The sequence below is a fragment of the Vipera ursinii genome (assembly GCF_947247035.1).
Source record: "Vipera ursinii genome assembly, chromosome: 1".
NCBI classification, from domain to species: Eukaryota; Metazoa; Chordata; class Lepidosauria; order Squamata; family Viperidae; genus Vipera; species Vipera ursinii.
The window spans coordinates 5,590,749-5,618,504 of record NC_139512.1 but is presented as its reverse complement, the minus strand read 5'-3'; the positions used below and the strand labels follow the sequence as shown (position 1 = coordinate 5,618,504).

Genomic DNA, 27,756 nt, shown 5'->3' with positions numbered 1-27,756 from the left:
ATAGATAAAGTTCTCAGGGGTTTTCAAACCTGACCACTGGAAGATGTGTGGACTTCAACTCCCAGAATTCCCAGCCAGCATGAAGTCCATACATCTTCCAATTGCCAAGTCTGAAAAAACGCTGATCTAACTAGTATAGTAAAAGCTCATTGCTCAGTAACAGGGCATCTGGTTTTTGTGTGCAGAAGATTCCAATTTCACCTAAGGTAGGACCGCGGAAATACTTCCATCTAATACTGTGAGCCCCTGTACCAAACAGTCTCAACCAGTATGAGGTGGCTTCCTGTGTTTTTTGATAAATCAGATCTTTATTCAAAACCATGAGGATTTGGGAGCCTCAAGGAGTTGGGGGTAAAACAATGGTGGCATATTCAAGGGTATAAGCCATGGGTCTTCAAACTTGGCCCTTTTATGACTTGTTGGCTTCAACTCTCAGAATTCCTCAGCCAGCGTGCCTGGCTGAGGAATTCTGGCATTTGAAGTCCACAAGTCATAAAAGGGCCAAGTTTGAAGACCCCTGGTATAGATAGTCCTCCATTTACAATCATTTGTTTTGTGACTGAAGTTACAACAGCACTCAAAAAATGTCTTAGAACTTATGACCACCAAATGTCCCCACAATCATACGATCAAAATTTGCGTGCTTGGCAACCAGCATATATTTATGACAATTTCAGCACCTGGAGTCATATGATCATCTTTTCCCAGCTGGTTTCAAACAAGCAAAGTCAGCAGGGAAAGCCAGATTCATTTAATGACCCCATGAGTCACTTAACTGCAGTTGTTCGCTTAACAACCAGGACAAAAATGGTGAAAAAATTGGGCGTGACTCAACAACACCTTGCCTAGTAATCTGGTCTCCATTCTGGTTGTAACTCAAGAGCTACCTGTATAGGCAAACCAACGGGGTTATGAATATCATCCACTTTGGCTTTCTGCAATATTGCCTGTGTTTTTCTCTCTGTCCCCCTTGCTTCCACCCTACTCAGTGGTGCTACAAGCGGGAATGCGTACCTTTTGGCATGCGGCCAGAAGGGGTGGATGGAGCATGGGGCAGCTGGTCAGCCTGGGGAGAGTGCAGCCGGACCTGCGGGGGAGGCGTTTCCTCATCTATTCGTTATTGCGACAGTCCAAGGTAAGCAGATTGCTGTCAGCATCGATGTAGCCTCTGGGCATAGCACTGTGGGCCTATAATCTCACATTGTTTACATTTTTTTTCAAAAGGCCAACCATTGGAGGAAGGTATTGCCTAGGAGAACGGAAGCGCTACCGGTCGTGTAACATTGATGTGAGTAACACTAACCACAAACACACTGTGCACCATCCTAGAAATTTAGAGCCAGAAAAGCTGTTTAGGACATCAAGTCCAACCCTCTTTTCAGTGCAGGAATTCATATTAAATCATCCCCAGACAATGATGTGTAGTGTCTGTCAGACACATCTGGAAGAGGAGGGCCCACCTCTTTCCTGGGAAATTAAGCTTCTCTTTTGAGCTTCTCTTTCTGCCACCCCCACCCCCAATACTCAAGTGGATCAGCCTTCTTGTATTTTAAAACCATTGTTCCATGCTCTGCACATTATGCCATGTGATGCAGAATAGTTTGGGCCTATTCTTTGACATTGTTTCAGGTATAGAAATAGAAAGAAAGAAAGGAAAGAAAGAAAGAAAGAAAGAAAGAAAGAAAGAAAGAAAGAAAGAAAGAAAGAAAGAAAGAAAGAAAGAAAGAAAGAAAGAAAGAAAGAAAGAAAGAAAGAAAGAAAGAAAGAAAGAAAGAAAGAAAGAAAGAAAGAAAGAGAGAGAGAAAGAGAGAGAGAAAGAAAGAGAGAGAGAGAGAGAAAGAGAGAGAGAGAGAAAGAAAGAAAGAAAGAAAGAAAGAAAGAAAGAAAGAAAGAAAGAAAGAAAGAAAGAAAGAAAGAAAGAAAGAAAGAAAGGAAGGAAGGAAGGAAGGAGGGAGGGAGGGAGGGAGGGAGGGAGGGAGGGAGGGAGGGAAGGAAGGAAGGAAGGAAGGAAGGAAGATAGATCCTCTTTGGTCTTCTCTTCTTTAGGCTAGTTGTGTTTCTCAACCTTGGCAACATGAAGATGTGTGGACTACATTTCTCAGAATTCCCCAGTCAGCATGCTGTCTAGGTAATTCTGGGAGATGTAGTCCATACATCATCACATTGCCTAGGTTGAGAAACATTGCTCTAGTCTAGGCTAAACATATTTTGCTCTTCTCTGAAACACTTCTGGTCTTTTCTGAATCCTTCTTAAAGTGGGTGCTCAGAACCGGACACAATATTGAAACTGGCATCTGAACCACTAATACTTTTCCTACTTGCAAACTGCACTTCTTCGATGCTGCCTGAAATTGCATTTAACTGTAAGGAATTTTGGGTTGGCCAGCTGGTGGGAATTCATAGAATGTTTTTCCAACCTCATGAGTCATTTGGGTTGAAAGATAAGTCAACATATTAATTCTTGCTCCGATTGTTGCTTAATAATGTGGACTTGAGAATTTATCCCATTTGCACCTCCCTCTACGCTTGCTACAAGTGTTCTCAAAACTGCACCCAGTGGTTTCCTCTCCCTCTCCTGACAATATTTTGAAATTAAAAATCAGTTTCAGATAGTCTTTGGGAGGCATGATAATCAAAATTATCCCTTTACAGAGCTGGGAGAGACACCAGTTTTCCTATGTTGTATACTCCCAGGATACATCCATCAAAGATTCCTGTGTTCACAAATGCTTAATCAGGACAGTTAAAAACACCACATCCGCATTCATTCAAAATGCTAAGCATGGTCAGTTTTGACCTTAGTTCATGGCATGGGGTTTTAGTTCTGTGTTTATCTTTTTGTTTGGGGGCATTGCGTTGTGTGGATTTAGACCACTTGACTAATCTATGGTTCAATCTCTTAGGTCAGGGGGACTCAAACTTGGCCACTTTAAGACTTGTGGACTTCAACAGCTGGCTGGGGAATTCTGGGAGTTGAAGTCCACAAGTCTTAAAGTGGCCAAGTTTGAGGACCCCTGTCTTATGTGAACCCATAAAATTGTCTGCATACTCAGCCACTGAATTCCTTGTACAGGTAAACTTTAATTTACAACCACAATAGGGTCCAGAATTTCTGTTGCCAAGTAAGGTGGTTGTAAAGTGAGTTGTGCCTCACTTTGTGACCTTTTTGCCATGGATGTTAAGTGAATCACTAAAGTTGTTAAGTGAATCATGGGGTTATTAAGTGAATCTGGCTTTCCCCCCCCCCCATTGAAGCTATCTGGGAAGGTCACAAATGATGCTCACATGACCCTGGCATCCTGCTACTGTTATAAATACGTGTTGGTTGCCAAGCTCCCAAATTTTGATCATGGGGATGCGACAACGGTTGTAAATGCAAAGACTGGTCGCAAGTCACTTTTTTCAGTTCTGTTGTACTTCTGAATGGTTGCTAAACAAATGGTTGTAAATCGTGGGCTGTGTCTGTCTGTATGTCACATTTTTTAATCTATAATAGTTAAGAGTCACAAATAGATTCACTTTCTATTTGAATATATCTCAGTGCAAAAAAAAAACAAAAACAACCCCAAACTTTTTCCTGGAGACCTTACATTTCAAGATTAAGCTCCATCCAAGGTCGGCAGTTTGGCGGGTCGAATCCCGAGTGCCGCGTAGCAGAGTGAGCGCCTGTTACTCGTCCCAGCTTCTGCCAACCTAGCAGTTCGAAAGCACGTAAAAATGCAAGTAGAAAAATAGGGACCACTACGGTGGGAAGGTAACAGCGTTCCATGCGCCTTTGGTGTCTAGTCTTGCCGGCCACATGACCACGGAGATGTTCTCGGACAAGCGCTGGCTCTTCGGCTTTGAAACGGAGATGAGCACCGGCCCCTAGAGTCGGAAACGACTAGCACGCATGTGCGGGGGAACCTTTGCCTTTACCTTAACAACCAAATATTTTTATTTCACCACCCTGGTGTTTTTGATCAGGAGCCAGAAGTAGTTTTACCATCCATGCATTGGTGGACATAACCACATCCAGCTGTTGATAATAATTCTGGGATCTTCCTTTCTTCCTTGATTCTTATCCTGCTTCAGGATTGTCCTCCTGGGTCAAAAGACTTCCGAGAGCTTCAATGTGCTGAATTTGATCACATCCCCTTTCGGGGCAAATATTATACTTGGAAGACGTACCGAGGGGGTAAGTGCAGCATTTCCTAACAGACAGCTTCAACATCCACATGGTCGTAAGATGTGCAAGTTAACAAAAGTTTGCAGAGTGGGATGTTTTTGCCCAACTGGCAAATTACGTTTTGTTTCCCAGGCACCCTATTGCAATCCTATCCTGTGCTTTTCCATTTTTCTCTACAACAGTAAATAGGAATTCCATGCATATTGAATCCTAAAGGCCTAAAGTGTTTTTCCTAGGAAGGTTTTGAATTGGGTTGGGTTTTTGTGCATGACATGTAAAGCTTCGCACTCAGAGAATTGACACTGCTATTAGCGTGTGGGCAAGCTGGAAAGCTGATAACCGCGTTCTGTGTGCCTCAGCGTATAGTCACACTGGTCACATGACCACAGAAATGTCTTGGGACAACACTGGCTCCCTTGGCTAAGAAATGGAGATGAGCACCACCCCCTAGAGTTGGACTCAACTGGACAGGGGAAAGCTTTGCCTTTTCTTTTATTAGCATATCTAACACCTACTGGCTGGCTTCTGTCATGGTCTCTAAACTAAGAATGCCTTATTATCCCAGGGGTAGGCAACCTTGGCTCTTTTATGACTCTTGGACTTCAACTCCCAGAATTCCTGAGCCAGCCATGCTGAGGGGAAAGGGAGAGGTTTCCAAGCTGAGCTATGCTGGCTCAGGAATTCTGGGAGTTGAAGTCCACGAGTCATAAAAGAGCCAAGGTTGCCTACCCCTGCCTTATCCTGTTTCATTTCTGCCGACTGTAGAATATTGTGTTCTTACAGGCCGGTCTAACTGACAAATGAGCTAGCTCATTTGGACCAGTTGAGACGTGTTTGTGGCCCTCCAAGGTACAATTGCATTGAAGTAATAAAAAACACAAAATTATTAGCAGTGTTAAATCAATTTTCACTCACCCGTTTATTGCTTTGGGATTCTACTTTGTCCTGCAGTCTCCTCCTAATTTTTGAAGGGCATAATGTTGTTTAAAAATGCTTTTAAGATGGTTGAAAATTTGCCTTTTCTCTATTGCCCTCTTTATAAGTAAATAATTGGCATGTGTTTATTGCGATTTAGTGGGGGGGGGGTTGTAAAAAAAGGTTATATTTAATATAAGTGCGAGGTCCAACCTGGAAAATAGCCTAGAAGAAAACCAGATTCTTAATAACCTATTTCACCGTTACCACACTGAATCTTAATATTTTGTGTTAAGCAATGGAGTACCGAGGAGTACCAATGTTACTATTGCTTAAGGCATCGGCTGGCCTTAATCCATCTGTGCAAATAGCAGAGAAAATGAGATATTGATAGACAAGAGAGAAAGAAGGAAAGGCAGGTGCTTTTCCAGGCAGCTGTTTTTCCACCCTGATTTACAACTGCAAGAAGGAGGCACAACAGGAGTGTGCAGCTCAGCCATTTTCAGAGATTGTGTGGAATTTCACATTCCCCACCCACCCCACTCTCAGTATAGACATAACTGCAAGGCAGCAGACAGAAACAAAGGAGAGAAGACAAAGGCTGGGGAGAGGGAAGATTGTCAAAAGAACTGGTGGTTTTTCACTCTGAGTGATTATTGCAGCTACTTCCTTTGGGGCAAGAACTGTGGGATGGAGAAGCAAAAAAAAAAACAAGACTAGTGGAAACATATTTTGAAATCCTAGAGCAGCGTTTCTCAGCCTTGGCAACTTTTAAGATGGGTGGACTTCAACTCCCAGAATTCCCTAGCTGACGTTGCAGTTGAGGTCCGTGCATCTTAAAGCCACCAAGATTGAGAAACACCGTGATGTTTCTTCTGAGGAAATACTGTTTCACCCAGGCAATAGGCATTTAGAATTCTCCAGGTAAAGGGAAAACAAGTGGAAGGTAAGAAGGAGGCAGAAACCTTTTGTTGTCTAATGATAATCTTAGACATGTCTAGGGAAGGACATTCTGGCTAGCATATTGCAGCTTTCATTCCCCCCTAAGGAAAAGTTCAAAAAAAAAAGTGCAGCATCCAGCTGCCGAAGGCTTGCCCACCCAGATACACTGTATTATGTCGTGGGCTCTTGGTGCAGGAAGGAAGACACGAGGCTGAGTACAAGATGACACATGCTTTATTCTTGCTAGAATTGTACTGGAACTTGGTCCGTGACTGGCCACAATATATAGTCTAGCCCCTAGGCGGCAGCCAATAGGTTTGAACACACTCTTGCCGCCAGGGGCTAACCAATTGCAGGACTGGAGACGGCTTGTCTGGGTTGCTGGAGAGCCGTTAGCTGCTCCAGCAACAGACATGGTATAACACCACAAGCCCAATACATAACACCCCTCCCCTCTTAGATCAGACTATTACACCCTTGAATAATCTTAACAGCTGTCAAGACTTATTAATCAACTCCAAACAACTGTAGTGATAATAATAAAATAATAATAATAAAATAATAAATCATAAATTCACTGTGGCTACAATGAGATTAAACAACGTCTGAACAGGCTTGCCAATGCAGTAGTGGCTACAATGAGATTAACCAATGTCTCATGAGCAGGCTTACATTACAGTAAAGGCAGTTCCACAATGCACAAGTTTCTGTAGTTAGTGGTACAAGTTTCACAACACTATACATCACTTTATTTTATGATGTAATCTGAGAGATATGCAGGAGGCTTCTGTGGCCTAGAGGAATGTCTTGGAGTTCCCATCACTTGGTGGTCTACCAGCTTACCCTGTGGGCTGGGTAGACCCATGTCTCTTTGTGCTCCAGTGTCAAGGGGAATCGAAACGCTCTGGCTGGCCTCACCAGGTTGGCCCACCCCAGAGTCAGTCTGTTTTGCAGAGTATACACAGCGGTTGCTGAGGTTCGGCTGGCTCGCTTGGTCAGGGGTTCCATGTTGCACTTCCGTGCTTCCCGATTCTACCTCAGACTCCCCCTCCACTGAGAAGGGAAAACCCTGGTGGTTCCAGTGGGGGCTGTCTTGGCTGCAAGTCTGAGGACCTTGGGAGGGACTTATGCCACAGTCCTCACTTAGTGACCATTCTGGAAACCTTTTCCTGAGTTGGTCAATGTATCTTCTGACCAATCGTCCTCCCTCCAACCCCACTTCATAAGATAGGGGTCCGGATGCCTTGGTTATTTGACCAGGAGCCCATAAATTCCTTTGACCATAGTTCCTGGCCCAAACCCAATCACCCATGTGCACCCCCCTTGGGGGTTTTGGTCAAGAGGCTTCTGTTGCCACTCTGTCTGGATGCAACCTGTCCAGTTTAGTAATTAAACGTCTCCCCCAACGTAGTTCTGCAGGACTTTTACCTGTAGCAGTGCAGGGTATAGAATGCTGGCAGAGTAAGAAATCTGCCAATCTGTGATGCCAGTCACCTGTGACAATACCTTGAGTGCCTCCTTTGTTGTCCTCACCATGCGTTCGGCTTGTCCATTAAAAGAAGGATGAAACGGTGCAGACGTTGCATGTCTGATGAGATTAGCTCTAAGGAAAGCCTGAAATTCAGCAGCAGTGAATTGGGCCCCATTATCAGAAACCAAAACATCAGGCAACCCATGTGTTGCAAAGAGTTTTCTCAGCACCTGGATGGTCCTAGCAGTAGTCATGTTAGGAACTGGAATTACTTCCAGCCATTTTGAGTGGCTATCCACTACTATCAGGAAAAGCTGCCCCTGAAAAGGCCCAGCATAGTGTATGTGAATCCTAGACCAGGGAGTGTGTGTTTCCTCCCACCTGTGAACTGGGGCATGAGGCATTTCAGGCCTAGATTGCTGGCATGTATAACAACCATGGACTTGACCCGCGATAGCCTTATCAAGGCCACCAAAGATGGCTTCTAGCTAAAGCTTTCATTCTGACAATGCCTAGATGGCCTTCATGTAAGGAGTGTAAGACCCTGTCCCTTAGGGAAGTGGGAATTATGACTCTGTTCCCCCTTAAGATGCACCCTTTATGCGCAGACAATTCATGCCTCCTGACAAAATAACTTTGAAATTCAGATCCTGGACTTTTTTCCAACCAGCCCGTGTATACCCATGACAACACTCTACTTAGAATTTTATCTGTGGGAGTTTCAGCAGCAATATCCCCTGCATGGAGGGGAAACTTAGGTATGTCCTGTATGGACAATATTCTAGCAGCAGGGGTTTTTTTGTCAAGCAGCTTGTGGAGGGGCTCTGCTATTGCTGCCTTATGAGGTAGGAATGTGTGATAAATATTTAAGAGACCCAAAAATGCTTGCAGCTCTCCTTTTGATTTGGGCCTAGGAGCCATTTTAATGGCCTTCACTTTAGAATCAGTGGGGTAAATACCATTTGCATCAATGTGGAACCCCAAGAATTCTGTTGATGAGACCCCAATACTACACTTGTTCTTTTTTAATTTGAGGCCTGCTTTGCGAAGCCTCTGCAAAACAGCCCTGAGCCTTCTGGCCAACACTTCTGGGGATTCCCCAGCAATAATAACATCATCAAAATAAGGGCAGATGCCCTGAATACCCTTAAGTGTACGTTCCATAATCCCTTGGAAAATACCCAGTGCAACACTGACTCCAAACTGTAATTGTTTGACTTTGAATGCCCCTCTGTAAGTTACGATCGTTTGAGCCACGGCTGTGGCCTCATCAACCGGCAATTGCTGATAGGCCTGTGCTAAATCAAGTTTAGCAAAAATGGTTCCCCCTTGCAAAGAGGCTAAAATATGGTTGACTACAGGAACCGGGTAAGCGTGTTGCTTGAGGGCCTTATTTAATGTGCATTTATAATCAGTGCAAATGCGAACTTCCCCGTTGGACTTCAGTGGGGTGACAATAGGAGTTTCCCACTGCCCCCCATTGACAGGCTGTAACACGCCCTGTTCTACAAGCTTATCAATTTCACAATCAATTTTATGTTTTAAGGCAAAGGGGACCCTGCGAGGTTTAACCCTGATTGGGACAACGTTGGGATCTAACTTGAAAGAAATTGGCGGGCCTGTGTATGTCCCTAGGGTTGAATCAAAAACATCTGCGTATTCCTCGCACACTGACATGAGGTCTGCCGTTTGTGTCCAGTTTATGCCAGTAATCTGAATACCTAAGGCATCAAACCAATCAAGTCCAATGAGACTTGTTCTCTGGCCTTCTACTACTATTACATCTAGGTGCCCCAAAAACCCTTTAAAATTTACCAATACGGTGGCTTCACCCTTAACTTTAACGTGAGCATTTTGAAAGTCCGTTAAAATGATATCTGAGAGTCTTAGTTTGGCCCACTTGTTACTGCGCCTACACACAAAGTTGAATGTGTCTTACAAAATGATTGAGACAGCAGAGCCGGAGTCCAACTCCATTTTGCATGGAACTCCTTGTAGCTCTACTAAGAGCTTAAGTTTAGGCTTGAGGGGGCGTCAAGCCCCAGTGCGGCAAACGCTTCTCAGGCTTCTGAAGAATCCCACACTAACTGGACCCTGGGCCCCAGTACCTCTCCTAGTCGGTTCCTCCGACTGGTGTTTGTGTGGCCGGTCTCTGGCAGGCTCTGCAAACCACCGCGATGTAGCCTGTTCTTCTGCAAGCTCTACACGTGGCCGAGCAAAATCTGCAACTGGCGCGAAGATGGTTGCCTCCGCACCCCTTTCATCTAGGTAAGAGAACTGCCTTGTAAGCGTCCTCTCGCTGGTGGTTGTTGCGGTTTTGTGCATTGGATTGCCTTTGAAGTTGGTTGATCTCAGGTTCTTCTTCTGACGATTCTCTGGCAGCTTTGGCGACCTCTAGATGGACCGATTCTTCGACGTTAGAAGGTTTGGTGGGCTGAACTGTCTGCACTGCACCCCCAGCAGCTTCGTTAGCCATCACCTCATCCTGTGCCTCGGAGAACATTAAGTTGGGTCTAGCAAACAGTCTCTGCTGGAGCGTTCTATCCCGAAGGCCACAGACGAGCTGGTCTCTTAGTCGTTCTTCTAAGTTTGAGAACTTGCAAAGGCGTGTGGCCTGTCTTAGGTCTGCAATAAACTCCGAAGCTGTCTCCCCAGGTAGCTGCACTCTTTGGTAGAATTTAAATCACCATGCCATCTCCGACATCTTGGGCTGGAAGTGCCTGGTTAGCTTCAACTTAAGGTCAGCGTATGATACTGCTTCTATGGGCATCGGCGCGAAAAGCTTGTCTGCTAGATCGAAAGCTGCTGGGCCGCACACGCAAAGCAACGTGGCGGCCTTCAGGCCTTCCTCCGCAATTTGATTTGCCCTCAGATAGTTCTCTACTTGTGAGAGGTAAGAGCCATTCTTCCGGATGCTTCACATCAAACTCTCTTAATTTGCCGACCTTCGACATTCTTCCTTCAGATTCCTGCGATCTTCAGATCCTGCTTCTAGGCTCAGGGAATGCGTCCACTGAGCACAAGGCCACTAGTGGTTTACAGTCGGCCTGGGGCGGGGGGGGGAATGCCTCTTCCCTCCAGTGTGAAATGCCAACCCCTCATTGACTTTAGCTCTTAATCAGCGAAGCAGGATCCCATCCTCGTCACCACTATTATGTCGTGGGCTCTTGATGCAGGAAGGAAGACACAAGGCTGAGTACAAGATGACACATGCTTTATTCTTGCTGGAACTGTACTGGAACTTGGTCCGTGACCGGCCACAATATATAGTCTAGCCCCTAGGCAGCAGCCAATAGGTTTGAACCCACTCTTGCCGCCAGGGGCTAACCAATTGCAGGACCAGAGACAGCTTGTCTGGGTTGCTGGAGAGCCGTTAGCTGCTCCAGCAACGCACGTGGTATAACACCACAAGCCAAATACATAACACACTGTGTAGGATTTTTATGTTAGAAAGCATTTTGAAGGCCATCCAATTCCCTGCTCTATGCCGAAGTCTTGCAACTTCAGCATTCTTGGCAGACAAATTTGCAGCCTCTGCTTCAAACTCCTGCAGAGAAGAAGCCATCATTTCTCAAGGAAGTTTGTTCCAGCAGCAAACAGTTAATAGGAAGGTTCTCTTTAGGTTTAGCCCAATGGCTGCCCTCCCAGTTCTTCCCATTAGTTCTTCCATGGAATCATAGAAAGCAGGTTCGTGCTATTGTCCCTCTTATAACTAGTAAGGTGCAATAATTGAAAAAAACAAGATTGAGCTTTCCTTTAATTTTCTGTCTTGCAGGCTAACCTTTCTAGTTTGTTTGTTTTTTTAAAAAATATTCTTTGTGGGGCTTGGTTTCTTGATTTACCGCCATTCTCGTCACTTTCCCTTAAACATCCTCAGCTCCTTAAACATAGTCCCAGCCCTTTGGCATAATGGCTCAAAGATCAAGTGTGGCCCTTGGCCAAAAGAAAAATGAAAAAAGACCAAAGCTGCATATCCTGGCTTATATCCTTCGAACTGAGGTTCCTTCCATCTGTTTTTGCTAAACACTCAGACTCAGCCATCGAGCCAAACCACCTCTGAGACATCTGTTAATAAGCTCCAGGTTTCTCAGCTGCTAACCCTCTGAAGGAGCTGAGCAGTGTTGAACTCCAGGGAGCCAGAGCTGAAATGAATTTAAAATATAAGGGGACAGAAGGATATGCAATCAATTTTCTTTGTTCAGATGTGTAGGCATGACTTCAAATTTTAACTCTCCTAGTCTAAAGAGGTTCCTCTTCCACTTGCCAATCCAATAGCCTGGGTTCACACAACACACTTAAGCAAGTCAGTTCAGGGGCCAGAGGATAGCACTAACCTGCTTACCCTGTTGGTAAAGGGGAGGGGGCACTTTTAACCCCAAATAATATCAGGGAACTTGTGAATCCTCCAATCAGCTATTTTGTGCAAATCCAGGATCCTAATCAACTACAGGTAGTCCTCAACTTACGATCACTGCAACAGTTGCCAAGTGAGTTTTGCCCTATTTTATGACCTTTCTTGCCCACAGTTGTTAAGTGAATCACTGCAGCTGATGAATTAGCAACATGGTTGTTAAGCAAATCTGGCTTCTCCATTCACTTTGCTTGTCAGAAGGTTACAAATGGCGATCACATGACCCTGGGGCACTGCAACCTTCATAAATGTGAGACCATTGCCAAGCACCCAAATTCTGATAATGTGACCGTGGGGGATGCTGCAACAGTCAGTCACTTTTTTCGTGCTGTTATAATTTCAAACGGTCACCATATGGGCATGTATTTAATCCTTTTTTAATTTTTGTAATTCTGTATTTTTATTCTTGCCCTGTTCACCGCCCTGAGTCCTTCGGGAGAAGGGCGGTATAGAAATATTATTAAATAAATAAATAAATAAATAAAATATGAATGGTTGTAAGTTGAAGACTACCAGTATGGCATAGTGATCGGCTCAACCAATCAGTCACAGAAAGAAATGACAGAGACGCTAAAGCAACTGCAGAAACATGGCACTTCATCCCAAAATTTGTTTTCAGGTCCAGGCAATGCAAAACAATACATCCCTCAAACGTTGATTAGCTGCAGCCCGGCTGTCCAATGAGAACAGGCTATTTGCCTGGCAGGTACTGTCTTGGCACAAAGGTTCAGAGGAAGCGAGCAAGGGTGATATTCCTTGACTTGGTTAATCTGATTGTTGGCTACTAGATCTACCAACAACTGGTACAAAATGTGACAGCCAAACTACTACTAGGGCACAGATTGGCAACCCGTGGTTCTGGAGCCTCATGCAGCTCTTTCCTCCTTCTCCCAGTCGTCCTCCGCCATTTGCAGAGAGACAGAGACAGAGGCACTTGTGCTTTCCTTCTCTCTCTCTCCCTCTCTCTCTCTCTCTCTCTCTCTCTCTGTGTGTGTGTGTGTGTGTGTAAAAAAGAGAGTGGCCTCATGCTGTTCTCCAACAAGCTGACAAGCTTATTGGGTGGGGCTCCTGCCTTTGCTGTGTCTCCACAGGAAGCAGGAAGCAGCAGAAAGCAGCATATCTCTCTCTCTCTCTCTCTCTCTCTCTCTCTCTCTCTCTCTCTCTCTCTCACACACACACACACACACACACACACACACACACACACACACTGAGTGGGGGAAGAGGACTGGCAGACCAAGGGCAGGAGAGCCAGCTCAATAAGAATGTGTGTCAACTTGTTGGAGAACAGTGTGAAGCCAGCTTGCCAGGTGAACAAAAGATTGGAGAGGGAGAGAGAGGGAGGGAGAGAAAAAGAGAGGGAGGGAGGGAGGGAGGGAGAGATAACTCATGCACAGCAGCTTCTATTTCTTTTTAATTAAACTTCAATCAAGCTCCCCCACCCGCAAGCACGAGTTTTGCGGCTCCGTGTTTTCTTTTCTCTGAGAAACGGGTTCAAGTGGCTCTTTGAGTGTTTAAGGTTACCGACTCCTGTACTAGGGCAATCTCCTCAGTGTACAGCAGGGGTCTTCAAACTTGGTCCTTTTATAACTTGTAGACTTCAACTCCCAGAATTCCTCAGCCAGGCATGCTGGCTGAGGAATTCTGGGAGTTGAAGTCCACAAATCATAAAAGGGCCAGGTTTGAAGACCCCTGGTGTACAGCAACCCTGTTTATTTATTTATTTATTTATTTATTTATTTATTTATTTATTTATTAAATTTTTATACCGCCCTTCTCCCGAAGGACTCAGGGCGGTGAACAGGGCATATCTTAAAACTACAAAAATACAAAAATTAAAAAAGAATTAAATTATTGCCCACAATAAAAACAATAAAAATATATATAAATATTAAAACCCTAAGTGATTCCCCATCAGGCCAGGCCAGCTTGTTCAAATAAATGGGTCTTTAACCCGCGACGGAAGGAGCGGAGATCCGGTGCCATCCGGAGCTCAACCGGCAGCTGGTTCCACAAAGCCGGAGCGCCCACAGAGAAGGCCCTCCCCCTGGGGGCCACCAGCCGACATTCTCTGACTGGAGGCACCCTGAGGAGGCCCTCTCTGTGGGAACGCACGGGGCGGAGGGGAGTTGACGCCGGCAGCAGGTGGTCCCCGAGGTATTCCGGACCCATGCCATGTAAGGACTTAAAAACCATCACTAAGACCTTGAACCTCACCCGGAAGATGTTCTTGAAGATGCTACACAGTAGGCTTCTGGATCCAATTCTAAAGGCTAATCATTGCCTTTAAAAGCCCTATATGTAAAGCACATCAAGAAGCTTGCCAAAATAAAATTTTCCCATCCACTAGAAAAATCTAAGCAGGCCCTCTTAATGGTGCTTCTTCTAGCAGGCTATATGGAGTTCAACAAGATGATAGGTATTCTCAGTGGAGACTCCAATCATCCTTGCATTTAGTCAGCAGGTTAAAGTAGTGCATCATGCTTTTCAAATCTAGTTATATCTGGATATCTATCATAAGTAGTCAATTATTGACCTACTTGAAATGATTTTAAATTCTACTTTGTTGCAGGTTATAAACATTGTTCAACAAACACACAAACTTTTGTAACTGCAGATTTCTAAAAGCTCCCGTTCCTTGTAACCTTGGTTTTGTAACATGCTAATGTCAGAAGAATAGTTTAGGATTTCACCTCGAGCTGGGGTTGCGCAAGAATAAATGAAAATGAAAACCAGACAGCTGTGAGGAAAGGAGAACTATTTATTCCCAAAAGCATGGAGGTTTGATTTGGGGGCAGCTGCAGAAAAAATGGGGTAGAGAGACATTGTTTTATAGGGGAGTGTATCCTGGGTATGGAAGTGTGTACATGCTGATTCTAGGGTGACAATTGAGAAGCATAGGTGTGTGTAGGTACCTGTTCATCAATGATGTGTATTCTTGTGAACGTGCAGTTCTGTGTGGTGACCATTTTAATTAACTCTTCCTTTAATGTGTAGGTTAGGTCTGGGTAACTTATTTGGGGGTTTAAGGAAGTTTGAATAAAATATTTTTCCCGTTTGCTATTTTTATTTGATTAACTTAGTTTTAACTTGACTGTCAGTTATCTAGTGGAGATGCTGATTCTCAGTCCGTTATAGATTCTGTTAATGTTTAAGGGAAGATGGAGACATTATAAATAATAAAATATATTTTGATATATTAAGCTCCACAAATAAACCATGTGATGGCTTAACATGATAGCCTAGTTTATATAACTTGGTAAGACAATGGCTGGGTTGTCTCAATATGTTGAACAACAAATTCCCCATCCCCATTTTATCTTAGTCTAAATGCACCAGTTACTTTTTGCCTAATTGCAGGAAGCCAGTCACAAAAATCTCTCGTTTTACCTATTTGCCAATTAATTTGCAATACTTTGCAAAGTTATGGTGGATTCTCAAGAGGGAAGGGCTGCATTCCAAAGGATCAAGAGAAAGTAAAGTTTTTGGGGGGAAAGACTTAAGAGGCTTTTCCCTAACAATTTTCAGAGTATATATTTAGTGAAGCAAATAGTTGCTTTAGGTTAGGGTCAAATGACTAGATCAAATGACTAGATCACACGTTTTCACTCTTTTCTAAAACAAGGAAGAAAAAATTCAAATGGGTTTTCTGAAGCAACCAAAATATCAAGGCTTGTTCACATTAATAGCCTATAACATTTCGGGCAAATGGTTGTCCAATCTTTTCTTGAAAACCTCCAGTGATGGATCATCCTTCTGGAGACAATTGATTAATTGTTCTCACTGTCTGGAAATTTCTCCTTAGTTTTAAGTTGGACCTTTCCTTGATTAATTTCAATCCATTACTTCTTGTTCTGCCTTCTGGTGCTTTGACCCCTCTTCTCTGTGGCAGCTCCTTAGATATTGGAAGTCTGCTATCATGTGACATTATCAATAGTATGTTATCAGTAGGGAACATGCTGCACAGGGCAGAAAAAAACACCATTTGGAAATGCTCATAGTATAACTTATTATGGCACTTAATTGTGAGAGGGATCTTGGAGTCCTAGTGGACAATCACTTAAATATGAGCCGTTTGAGATTGGGTACAAAACGTGCAGCTTCCTTATCACACATACAGTGGCTGTGGCAGAGGAAGAGGCTCAGGAGCCGTGGCCATCACAAATGCACTTTTTTTTTTTGCTTAGCTAGGTAAAAATGAATTCAGCCTTCAGTAAAGATGCTGTTTTGCAATCCAGCCTCTGGTGAACTTGTGTGAATTAATTCCCGGCTTTGCAGGTGGCGTCAAGTCCTGCTCACTCAACTGTTTGGCGGAAGGTTTTAACTTCTACACAGAGAGGGCTGCAGCTGTGATCGATGGGACACCTTGCCGCCAGGACTCCCACGACATCTGCGTCAGCGGAGAATGCAAGGTGACTGTGTGTTAGTCAAGCCGTTGGTCTTTCCTGCCTATACAGCAGCAGTCCCAAAGCTTTCTGGCTTGGCGGCCCGGCAGGGGAGGGGGAGGAGGAGAAGGAATAGTTCTGTATGAGTGGCAGGTGCATGCGCAAGCATGCACAGCTCCATTTGGGCGAGTAGCCGGCATACGCGCCTGCCGCTCGCACTAAGGGAGATTTGCATGCAAATGCGAGCCCCCGCTGCTTGCACAAATGGATCTGTGTGTGCACAGTTGCTCTCCCACCGCTTATGTGGCCCGTTGGGGGCCCCTGCCAAACAGTACTCTCTGCTTATTGCTCCAGCGCAATACAGATAGTCCTCGACTTACGACCATAAATGGAGCATGCCAATCATAATTGTAAGTCATGACAGTTGCAAATCAGGTCACCCACATGACCGACCTGCTTTTACAATCTTTTTTGCAGGGGTTGTTAACTCTGCAATCCTTAAGCAAACCAATGGTTTGCCGTGTGGCCAGTTTTGCTGAAAACTGTAGGTAAATTCTGGGTGACTAATAGGGATGTTGCAATTAGTCATAAATGTGGCCCCATTGCTGAATGGCTGACATCCAGTCATGTGACTGCAGGATGGTAACCATTGGAACTTTGAATCCAGGTTAAAGTCCCCCCCCCCAGTTAGTCTGCCGTAACTTCGAACAATTACTAAGCAACCGGTCATAAGTCAAGGACTTCCTGTATGGTACTTCTAGATTTAATTTGGAGGCAAATGGAAGAATATACAATTAGAGGCATTAATACTTTCTCCACTGGAGAATTAACCAATGAAATTCACTGGCACAAGATATATTCATGGTGTTTGTTCAGATGGCTATAAAAGATGATGAGGCAAATTGATGAGAAATCTGCCATTAACTATTGATCTTATTAAAAGCAGCAAGATTCTTGATAGTACCTGTTGAGAAAAACAGTTGCCATTACCCAATGCCTGTGAACTTTTGAAGATGCCGTTTACGGACCTTTGATACAATTCAGGAAAATTCTTTTCAAGAGGCATTTTTTTTAGTATCAAACAACGAAGAATGGTTGTACTTTTATGTAGACTTCCTGGCAGCATCTGTATGGCCACTGTGGGAAATAAGAGGGTTTTTTTTTTAATCTGATCAATAGCAATATCACTTAGACTTACATACCATTTCACAGTGCTTTACAGCCCTCTCTAAGCGGTTTACAGAGTCAGCCTATTGTCCCCAACAATCTGGGTCCTCATTTTACCGACCTCGGAAGGATGGAAGGCTGAGTCAACCCTGAGCAACCTTGAGTCAATCAAGGAGCATTTTAAGTTTTTAGAGGCACTAGCAGGAGAGCTATTAAAAATGAGAGCCTGAAATCACCAGATCCACAAGCATTTTCCATTTATTTCTCATAAGCATGTGGGCTGTGACCGCGTCTTAGGCTCAGATACTAAAGAGGACAAATGCCGGGTCTGTGGAGGAGATGGAAGCACCTGTGAAACTATTGAAGGGGTCTTCAACCATTCACTGCCTGATGGAGGTGAGGATGACTTTGTGACTCTACAGATTTAAAAATAAAGAGAGAGCTGTAGCAGCAGAGAGTTGGCGCCATTTCCCACAGAAGTACTTCTATTTTGAGAAAATCTTGTTTTCAAAAAAAAAAAATGAACACCCACTGGTTTGAATTGGGATGTTTTGCTTGTAAATAACACCAGATGTATCTGGAATGTCACATGCCCTTTGTCACAAGTGGTGTTTTTCAACTTTTAAAATACGTCTTCAAGGATGATTACAGTAATAAAGCAGAAATTGCCAAATGAACAACAACATAAACATTGTTGTTGTTGTTAGCTGCGAAGTCGTGTCCGACTCATCGCGACCCTATGGACAACATTCCTCCAGGCCTTCCTGTCTTCTACCATCTTCTGGAGTCCATTTAAGCTCACGCCTCCTGCTTCAGTGACTCCATCCAGCCACCTCATTCTCTGTCGTCCCCTTCTTCTATTGCCCTCGATCTTTCCCAGCATTAGGCTCTTCTCCAGTGAGTCCTTCCTTCTCATTAGGTGGCCAAAGTATTTGAGTTTTAGCTTCAGGATCTGGCCTTCTAAAGAGCAGTCAGGATTGATCTCCTCTAGGACTGACCGGTTTGATCGCCTTGCAGTCCAAGGGACTCGCAGGAGTCTTCTCCAGCACCATAGTTCAAAGGTCTCAATTCTTTGGCGCTCAGCCTTTCTTATGGTCCAACTTTCACTGCCATACATTGCAACTGGGAAGACCATAGCCTTGACTATACGCACTTTTGTTGACAGGGTGATGTCTCTGCTTTTTAGTGTGCTGTCTAGATTTGCCATGGCTTTCCTCCCCAGGAGCAAGCGTCTTTTAATTTCTTGGCTACAGTCCCCATCTGCAGTGATCTTGGAGCCCAGGAAAATAAAATCTGTCACTACCTCCATTTCTTCCCCATCAACATAAACATAGAGACTGCATTTAAAAATACTTTTGTCTATTCCTCTGAAAACCTGGAGAAAGACAAAGCTTGGTTGGCTAAACTGATGTTCAACGTACTCATGTGTTGTAATCACTACTGTAGATGTACAAATTTAAATTAATATACTTTAGATTCTATTTTCATCTTGAAAAATCTTAACAGTTATAAGACTCTCATTTCGAAATGAGAGGAAGGAAAATATGTTTTGGCCAGCCCCATCTGTCCCCTTCTGAATTTATACAGTATCCTAAATTAGGATTAACAAAACACTTTCTGTATTCAAATAACATGTTGTTGCGCCCCACCACTAAGCCATATTACAGTTTAGTATCTTGGCCAGATCAACACAATGTATTAACACTGTGGTTGCATTCCCACAGTACATTTAATCCCAACTACCCAGCCTCTTTTTAGAGGGGTAAAAGAGGCCATCTAGGTTAAAATTGAATAGCTCTCTCTCAACAGAGGGTGAGGGACCACCTATCTCAGCACCAAGAAGGTCCCACATCCATTTGCCCTCAGGTGGCCCTGAGGGTACAGATAAATCCCTAAGTGACTTCAATGACTCAGAGTGCTAACGATCAGATGACTGCAAAGAATATAAATTCTTCAATCCCCCCACCATTCAATTAGAACTGAAAAAGCTCCTTGGGTAACAAGTGAAATGTTTTGGAGGGAAAAAAACAACAACCAAGGAAATCCAGTTGCCTTTTGGAAAAACATCTTTGGGACACCCATGACCTGGATGATTGAGAATCTCCATAGATATCGACCTCTTTTTAGTCTAGCCTGGCATATTGCGTGAACACGGTCAGTGATGATGTTGGCAGTTTACATGCATAAAGTGCCAGACCTAGCTTCCAGTTTTTTAAAAAAAAATCAATAGAGAATGGAAAGTTTTTAGTAAATCATGGCCAGTTAGAATAAAATATATTTATCCAACCTGGTGGCCTCCAGATGTGCTTAAAATGCAAAGCCAAGACAAAGGTAATTCTGGAAGCTGCTGTTCCAATCTAATTGGAGGGCACTAGGTTGAAGAAACCTTCACAGTTGCCCAAGCAATGTCACTAAGATACAGAGAAGGAATTTCAGTTCCTCAGACCACAATTGCTATATATTCTGGGAATCACAATCCCACCGTACCTATCTGCAAGTTTACATAAGATGACCCTGTGTAAAATCTGCATACTTAATGCAACTACAGTAAGTAAGTACTTGGTTATAAATTCCCCACTCCATTTCTCAAATTGTTTTTCAGGCTATGAGGAGGTGATACTGATTCCCAAAGGATCTGTCCACATTGATATCCGGGAACTTAATCATTCTCTGAATTATCTTGGTGAGAAGTTTGTATTATCCGGGAAATGTTTTAGGTCTGATGTTCTTGAAATGACTTTCTGTAGATCAGGGGTCTTCAAACCTGGCCTTTTTATGTCTTGTGGACTTCAACTCCCAGAATTCCTCAGCCAGCGTGCCCAGCTGAGGAATTCTGGGAGTTGAAGTCCACAAGTCATAAAAGGGCCAGGTTTGAAGACCCCTGCTGTAGATGTTCCTCAGCGGTTCTTTTCTGTCTCTACCAGCTTTCCTATACTTCCAAATGTACTAAGGAGAAACTTTTGCTTCTCTGAAGGTTATTTTGCCCACTAGCTTAATTTGTCAGTCTTTCACAGTAAGTAAGAAATAGTCAAAAATAGAAGGAAGCAATCTGAAGGGTCACAGTAGGGCCTCTTTTCTTCTTCTTCTTCTTCAGAAAATCAACATTGTTTGCAATAGTGGCAAATATCTGTAGCTCGGGTATAGGATGATGGTGGAGGTTCGTAATCCGAGGGTTAGTTTCCGAATGTTTCATTACTAGGCTAGGTAACATCTTCAGCGGAATTCAGTGTCGATGTTCTTCTGCTTATAAGGACTCATGTGGTCAGTAGGTCTTGTGATAGCAAGGTTACGTCAGGTCAGGGTCTTGTGATGGGTCAAGTGTGGGATGTGTCATGTGAGGGTCTTGTGATGGGTCCCGTAATGGGTCAGGTATGGGTCTCTCACACCACACCTCACTTGTGACCCACATCTGACCCATCACAAGACCCATCACAAGACCCTCACTTGACACATCCCACACCTGACCCTGACAAGACCCTGACCTGATATGACCCTCACCTGACATGACCTTACCATCACAAGACCCACTGACCAAATGAAGCCCTTATAAGCAGAAGAACATTCCCTACGTTCTGCTGAAGATGTTAACTAGCCTGGCAACGAAACGTTCAGAAACCAACCCACAAGCTTGGAGAATGAACTTCTATCCTCAGTTTGACACTGTATTATAATTTTTAATGTCTAACCCTAGCCCTAACCCTGGTCAGGTCTTCAGAAAGTAAACCTGGCTGTAGCTTACTGAGGCATGCTCATAAAGGACCTAAGAATTTTCTTCAGTTGGCACTATGGGGGTGGACAGAGCAGAAGAGACTATGAAGTAAGGCAGCTGCCAACTTCAGTGCATGCCACCTAGGCAACCACTAGAGGGTAGCAAAGATATTCAGAATACTGTAATTCTTTGCTGCCATTAGTGGTTATTGATATTCCTGCACCCTAAATCTCAAGAGTCCTAACACAGATACAGTACAACCTGCCAGTTCCTGAACCACCGCTGCTGCTGTTCTTCCCTGCAGATGCCTTGCCTGCACAAGCCTTAGGCATCAGGAGAGGTCTGCTTCCCCAAATGTAGGCTCTAAGCACTTGAACTGATTAGTAATATTGCAAGGAGGGAGGTGGGTGTTCCATCTGGTTTGGTTGGCCTTAGGCTTGGCTTTGTTCTCCCCAATTCGGATCTGAGCCTGGTGCCGAAGCCGATAGCGAACACCAGACATGAGGTGCAGGTTTCGTTTCCTTTTATTGAAGCGCTCCAGGAAAAGGGGTCCTGGCTAGAAAATGCCAAGGAGCCTCGAACAATAGAGTTAAGAAAGCTTTAAGCATTTTCACTAAAGCAGGAGGTGGGATAAGGTAAGCAAATCATCTAATAAACATTTTAGTAATGATCTAACAGTTGTCCTGTTGTTTTCTAGCCGTCCCTATTCCTAAGGCCTAAGCCTTGGCTAATGAATCCTCCAGGAGTTATCCAATACACATTCTATTTGCTCCAGGCCATCCCTATTCCTAACTTCTAGCTGACGTATACAAGATGTCTAACCCTTTGACACTGTTGTCAGTCCCTTAACCACCTAGAACTGATACAAAAGCCACAGCTGTATATGCCCTCAGAATAAGCATTCTTTGTTCTTGCCAGACAGACGCCACCATTACAGGCTTCCTGGTTTTCTTTCAAGTGCATGCCATGGCCTTGCTTCATTTTTAGCAGACAGCCCGTCAGCTCGAAACATTGTCTTTCGGCTTCTTCTTCCAGCTCTGAGAGGAGAAAACGACGAGTATTTTGTCAACGGGAAACTTTCGATCGACCCACCTCGGCGCTTTGACATTGCTGGAACCACGTTCCACTACGGGCGCTCTCAGGATGAACCAGAGTCGCTCGAGGCCCTGGGCCCAACTAACATCACCCTGATTGTTATGGTTAGTTATGATGTTGGGCCAAAAACAAACGATGGGCAGAGGAAATATTAATTTGACAGAAAGCTTTATTCAGTTTGAGCAAGAGGGCCTCACTTGATGAATTTAAATTGTGAAAGAGATGAGGGGCTGTTCATTGACGTGATCCTTTTTTTCCACAGGCTAGCATTACCCAAGGGACCTAAATTTGTTTCAGAGCAGCTTTTTATAAAGATCACTGAGGAGATAAGATGACCTTGTGATTAGTATGCAATATATTTCCCATCTGTAGCTGCTAATCTATTCGTTTCTTTGTTTATATTCACAGAGCCACCTATCTTACTTCTGTGACTTTGGGTGGCTTATAAAGTTATAAATTTAAAAAAACAATCAAAATTATAACTGTGAAAGTTATTAAAACATAAAAAAAACAATAAAAACTTTCAGAACTGTAAACTCTTGTTAGAGAGCGCCGTTCATTTTCCTAACAGGCTCTCCCCCAACATCACTGGATCCCCAGGCCGAACGGCAAAGCCAAATCTTCAGCCTCGTATCAGAAAGCCAATGTAACAATATGTGGGAATGACCTTACAAGGAGGGGGGAAGAGGGGGGAATGGTCAGACAAGAGAGGGCATTGCCTGCAATTGCATAATGGGCACAGAAAGAAGCTCAGGAGCCCCCCCCCCAAAAAAAAGTTCACAGGCTGTAAAGGAGAGAGTGGGAGATTTGTATGTTCAGACTTACAGTAGTCTTACAGTAAAGTAGAATTAAGTCATCTGGTCATTTTTTTCTGTCTAGTCTGCCTGGGAAGGCTGACTTGAACCTTATAAGTGTAAAAGTACAATTCTCCCACCATCTCCTTTACAACCTGAGAGCTTGATGGGCGGGGAGGGTCCCTTCTGAACCCCTTTTTCCGCCCATTATGCAGCTGTGGGCTATACCCTCATTTATCTGGCCATACCTAATCATCAACTCTTCCCCCTGTCCCCCAAGGTCATTTCTACACACCATTACAGCTACTAAGGTCAGGGCCAACCTGACCTCAGGGCTGTTATCTTTCAAAGAGCAGGTGAGGCAACAGAGAAAGCTCCTGGGTCCCTTCAGATGACATTTCTTCACGGTTGGGGCCTGCAACATGCGCTTGATGCCAGACCTGATGGGACAGATATGATTGGGGTGAGGCAATCCCTCAAATATCCCAGCCCATATGCCATGCAGCACCTTGCACCTTGACTATAACTTGGCAGCAAACTAGTAGCCAGTGCAGCTCACAGACCAGAAATGTAATGAGTGTTCATCTAGATCAGGGCTTTTCAACCTTTTCACCCATTGTACCACTTTTAGGATATGGCAACATCCGAGTACCACCAGTCGCCTAGCTCCAGCCATCTCTCGCTTAGGCTTGTGCGGTGCTGCCACCGGTTCAGCTCATTCCCCTCCCCCGTTACCACTTTTCTAGGATTGTCGCGTACCACCTGCCACTGGTTGAAAAGCCCTGATCTAGATCAGGGATGTTCAAACTTGGCAGCTTTAAGACTTGTGGACTTCAACTCCCAGAATTCCTCAGCCATCATGAGGAATTCTGGGAGTTGAAGTCCATAAGTCTTAAAGCTGCCAAGTTTGAACATCCCTGATCTAGATACACACATAACTACTGTATTTAATAATATCAACTCATAGTTGCTGTCATCTAGCAAAATGTGTTTGGCTGTGTGTATGTTTTCACACCCAGACGGCAATATTTCTTTGAATGGGGTCACTAGAGATTTGTAATAGCATAGTTGTCGAGACCTCAGATGTACAGTGAATAGAAGAAACAATGAAAATTAACATCTCTGCCATCTCATTTCCTCCTGCAATAAATGGATGTGTATGATCCTTTTCTTTCAACAGTTCTGTGATACTGTTGACTGTCTATTGTTATAGGTTCTTGTGCGAGAAGAACTGCAGAGGATCCGATACAAGTTCAACGCACCCATTGTTCGCAATTCCATGACCCAATATTTATGGCAGTATGTCTCATGGACAAAGTGCTCTGCCATTTGTGCTGGAGGTAAGAGTTTAATGATCCCGAGAAAGAAAGAAGGAAAAATAACAAGTAGAATATTGATAGTTGGTGGTTACTAAGAGTTAAAGATTGCAAAAAAAAATTCTTAAAACGTTTTACAATTTTCTCCTTCTCATATTTTCACCTTGAAAAAAAGGACAGGTTTTTTTTACAAAGTAGTAGCTCACACTTTTTGTATAACAATGTAGTCTAATGATGGCAACTGCCATCAGACAACAAACAAGCAATCAACCTACCACAATTAAAGACCATACGTTAAGTATCACATAACATTCATCACTGCTCAGCTTCTTGATTACATGTACACTTTGTATAACTTCTCCAATAGCATCTGGATATTCTGTGTCCTGTGCAGAAGTCAAATGTGTCAAATCTTCACAAAGTAATGCCCTCAATTTTGTGATGTGTGCAACTAGTCTCAGAATGAATTCAAGGCATAATTTACCATTCATATGATTCTCTGAACCTCTTTCTGGCATATCTACGATGGGCTTTACCCTAACCAGGTCTGGTTTAATGCTTTTTTTGTTAGTATTTCTCCCAGATACTATATATTTAATGTTAAAAACAAGATTTGCTTTTATTCAATTGGTACATGGGGACGTAACCTTTTCCAATGCCAAAGCCGGGATGGCACAGTGGTTAGAATGCAGTGTTGCAGGCTGACTCTGCCCACTGCCAGGAGTTCAATCCTGACCAGCTCAAGGTTGACTCAGCTTTCCATCCTTCTGAGATCAATAAAATGAGGAGCCAGATTGTTGATGGGGGGGGGGGAAATATGCTGACTCTGTAACCGCTTAGAGAGGGCTGTAAAGCACTGTGAAGCCATATATAAGCCTAAGTGCTAGTGCTAATCAATGATCATGTTCTTTCTCTGTGATACCCCCACGCAAATGTTCATGTAGTCCATGTATTTCCATTAGTTATTGCATAATATAATAGAACATTCCAGAAGCAAAATGCAGCCCAAAGAGCATGCAAACTATATTAATCATATGATGTATTAAACATGTTTCAATAGTACGTGCGAAAACTCTGGTGCCTCAGGCTTGGAAAATATCTTCATGTCTATCACATTTTTCTTGGAATGTCATCATGGTGTCTTCCATTTATTTAATTCTTTGAGGTCCAAGCAAATGATCAGCCTTTCCTCTTTCTGTTGAACTGTAACCATGGAATGAACTCAGTCAGTTGCATCTTGGTACAATAAATAATTCCTATTTCCATTTTAACCAGTTCAGCTTTCAGTTTTATTCTCAGTGTTTCTTATAGCATGTATTACAAGTTCTATGTCTATATTAAGAATATTCTGATGAGTTGTTGGAAGACACCCAATACTTAGAATCACAGAATCAGATATGTAAGGCACTATAAGGATCCAAATGTTGCAATGGACGGGAAGGCCAATTAAACCATGCTCAACCACGGCCAGTCTCTTTTTGTCACTGCTTTAAAGTAGTAATTCTACTTTATGGTTAGCAGGTATAATAACAGAATCTTCATAATCTTGCAAAAATCCTTTTCCCCTCTTGTAAAGTAAATCAAGTGGGGCAGTCTTAAGTTTCTTCTAGAAATCTAGAAACTTGAATTAATATCAGTTTCTCCAAAACTTTAGATCTACCCAACTGAATGTATTTGGGCCTCCTTTATAGCACAGTACTCACTGTCTGCAGACCTTTAAAAATAATATTCCAGGGTTGGGCAAAGTGCTTTCTGGCCTTCATTTGATTAGGAAATCTTCTGGACATTGAAAGAAAGAAAGAAAAAGCCTACTACCCTTTTCTAACGTTGAAGCCTTCCCCATCATCCCACAGGCAGTCAAGTCCAACCTGTTGTATGCAGGAATCAAGCTGACAGCTCCACGGTGCTTAATCATTTCTGCAACCCTGAAACCAAGCTACCAGAGAGGCCGCGGTCATGTAACACTGAGCCGTGCCCGCCAACGTGAGTTTAATTCTTTCCCGAATTTGGAGGGCTGCATCTAAAGGGGGATGTGCTGGCTTTGCCAGCTGAGGAATTCTGGGAGTTGAAGTCCACAAGTCTTAACAAGTTCCTAAGGTTGAGGAACCCTGCTGTACAGGACAAAGCAGCAAGGGGAGGAGAATCTAACGAAATGAAATTCAATGGTGAAAAAAGTAAGACTCTACATTTAGGCAAGAAAAACCAAATGCACAGGTATAGTATAGGATGGTGGTACTTTGCTCAATAATAGCAACTGTGAGAGGGATCTTGGAGTCCTAGTGGACAATAAACTTAAATATGAGCTAGCACTGTGCTGTAGCTGCCAAAAAAAAGCCAACACATTAACAGAGGGATAGAATCAAGATCATGTGAAGTGTTAATACCACTTTACAATGCCTTGGTAAGGCCACACGTGGAATACTGCATCCAGTTTTGGTCATCACAATGTAAAAAAGATGCTGAGATTCTAGAAAGAGCACAGAGAACAGCGACAAAGATGATTAGGGGACTGGAATTGGGTATTTCCAGTTTAGTGAAGAGAAGGATGAGGGGGTGATGTGATAGCAGTGTTCCAGTATCTCAGGGGTTGCCATAAAGAAGAGAGAGTCAAGCTATTTTCCAAAGCACCTGAAGGCAGGACAAGAAGCAACGGATGGAAACTAATCAAGGAGAGAAGCAACCTAGAACTAAGAAGAAATTTTCTGACAGTTAGAACAATTAATCAGTGGAACAACCTGCCTCCAATAAGCTGTGAATGCTCCAACACTGGAAGTCTTTAAGAAGAGACTGGCCAGCCATTTGTCTGAAATGGTATAGATTTCCTGCCAGAGCAGGGGATTGGACTAGATGACTTCCAAGGTCCCTTCCAACTTTATTATTATTATTATTATTATTATTATTATTATTATTATTATTATTAGTTGAATTTGCATGTACAAAAAAGGAAGGGTCAAACAACAACCCAGAGAATGGGAAAAGGGCAAGTTGATTGGCCATCTATACCATACTAAGCCATTATTTGTTAACCATGGTTTATTGAATAAACCACAATAATCTAAATTCACACATATTTGGCTTTAAACTATAGCTTATAAATTACAGTGGCTGGGATCAAAGCAGAGACTTGAAACAGGATATTTAGATTACAGGTAGTGCTCAACTTACGACCACAATGGAGTCCAAAATTTCCATTGTTAACCAACTTCAGTCCCATTTTCCGATCTTTCTTGTCACAGTTGTTAAGTGAATCACTGCAGCTGTTAAGTGAATCTGGCTTCCCCGTTGATTTTTGCATGTCAGAAGGTCGCAAAAGGGGATTGCATGTCTCCGGGGCACTGCAACCGTCATAAATATGAGCCAGTTGCCAAGTGCCCGAATTTTGT

The 27,756-nt window shown here is 43.4% G+C and overlaps 1 protein-coding gene across 1 annotated transcript in view; it reads left to right on the top strand.

The window, feature by feature from the left end:
• The window catches only part of ADAMTS10 (ADAM metallopeptidase with thrombospondin type 1 motif 10), a 69,675-nt gene that overhangs the window by 29,998 nt on the left and 11,921 nt on the right, over window positions 1-27,756 (top strand). The window contains exons 13-21 of the mRNA XM_083363302.1: window positions 990-1,135; window positions 1,225-1,288; window positions 4,075-4,177; window positions 16,186-16,319; window positions 17,732-17,855; window positions 20,062-20,142; window positions 22,204-22,367; window positions 24,271-24,397; window positions 26,227-26,356. Of these exons, the coding sequence (XP_083219428.1) occupies window positions 990-1,135; window positions 1,225-1,288; window positions 4,075-4,177; window positions 16,186-16,319; window positions 17,732-17,855; window positions 20,062-20,142; window positions 22,204-22,367; window positions 24,271-24,397; window positions 26,227-26,356 (1,073 nt within the window). The remainder of the gene's footprint in view (window positions 1-989; window positions 1,136-1,224; window positions 1,289-4,074; window positions 4,178-16,185; window positions 16,320-17,731; window positions 17,856-20,061; window positions 20,143-22,203; window positions 22,368-24,270; window positions 24,398-26,226; window positions 26,357-27,756) is intronic.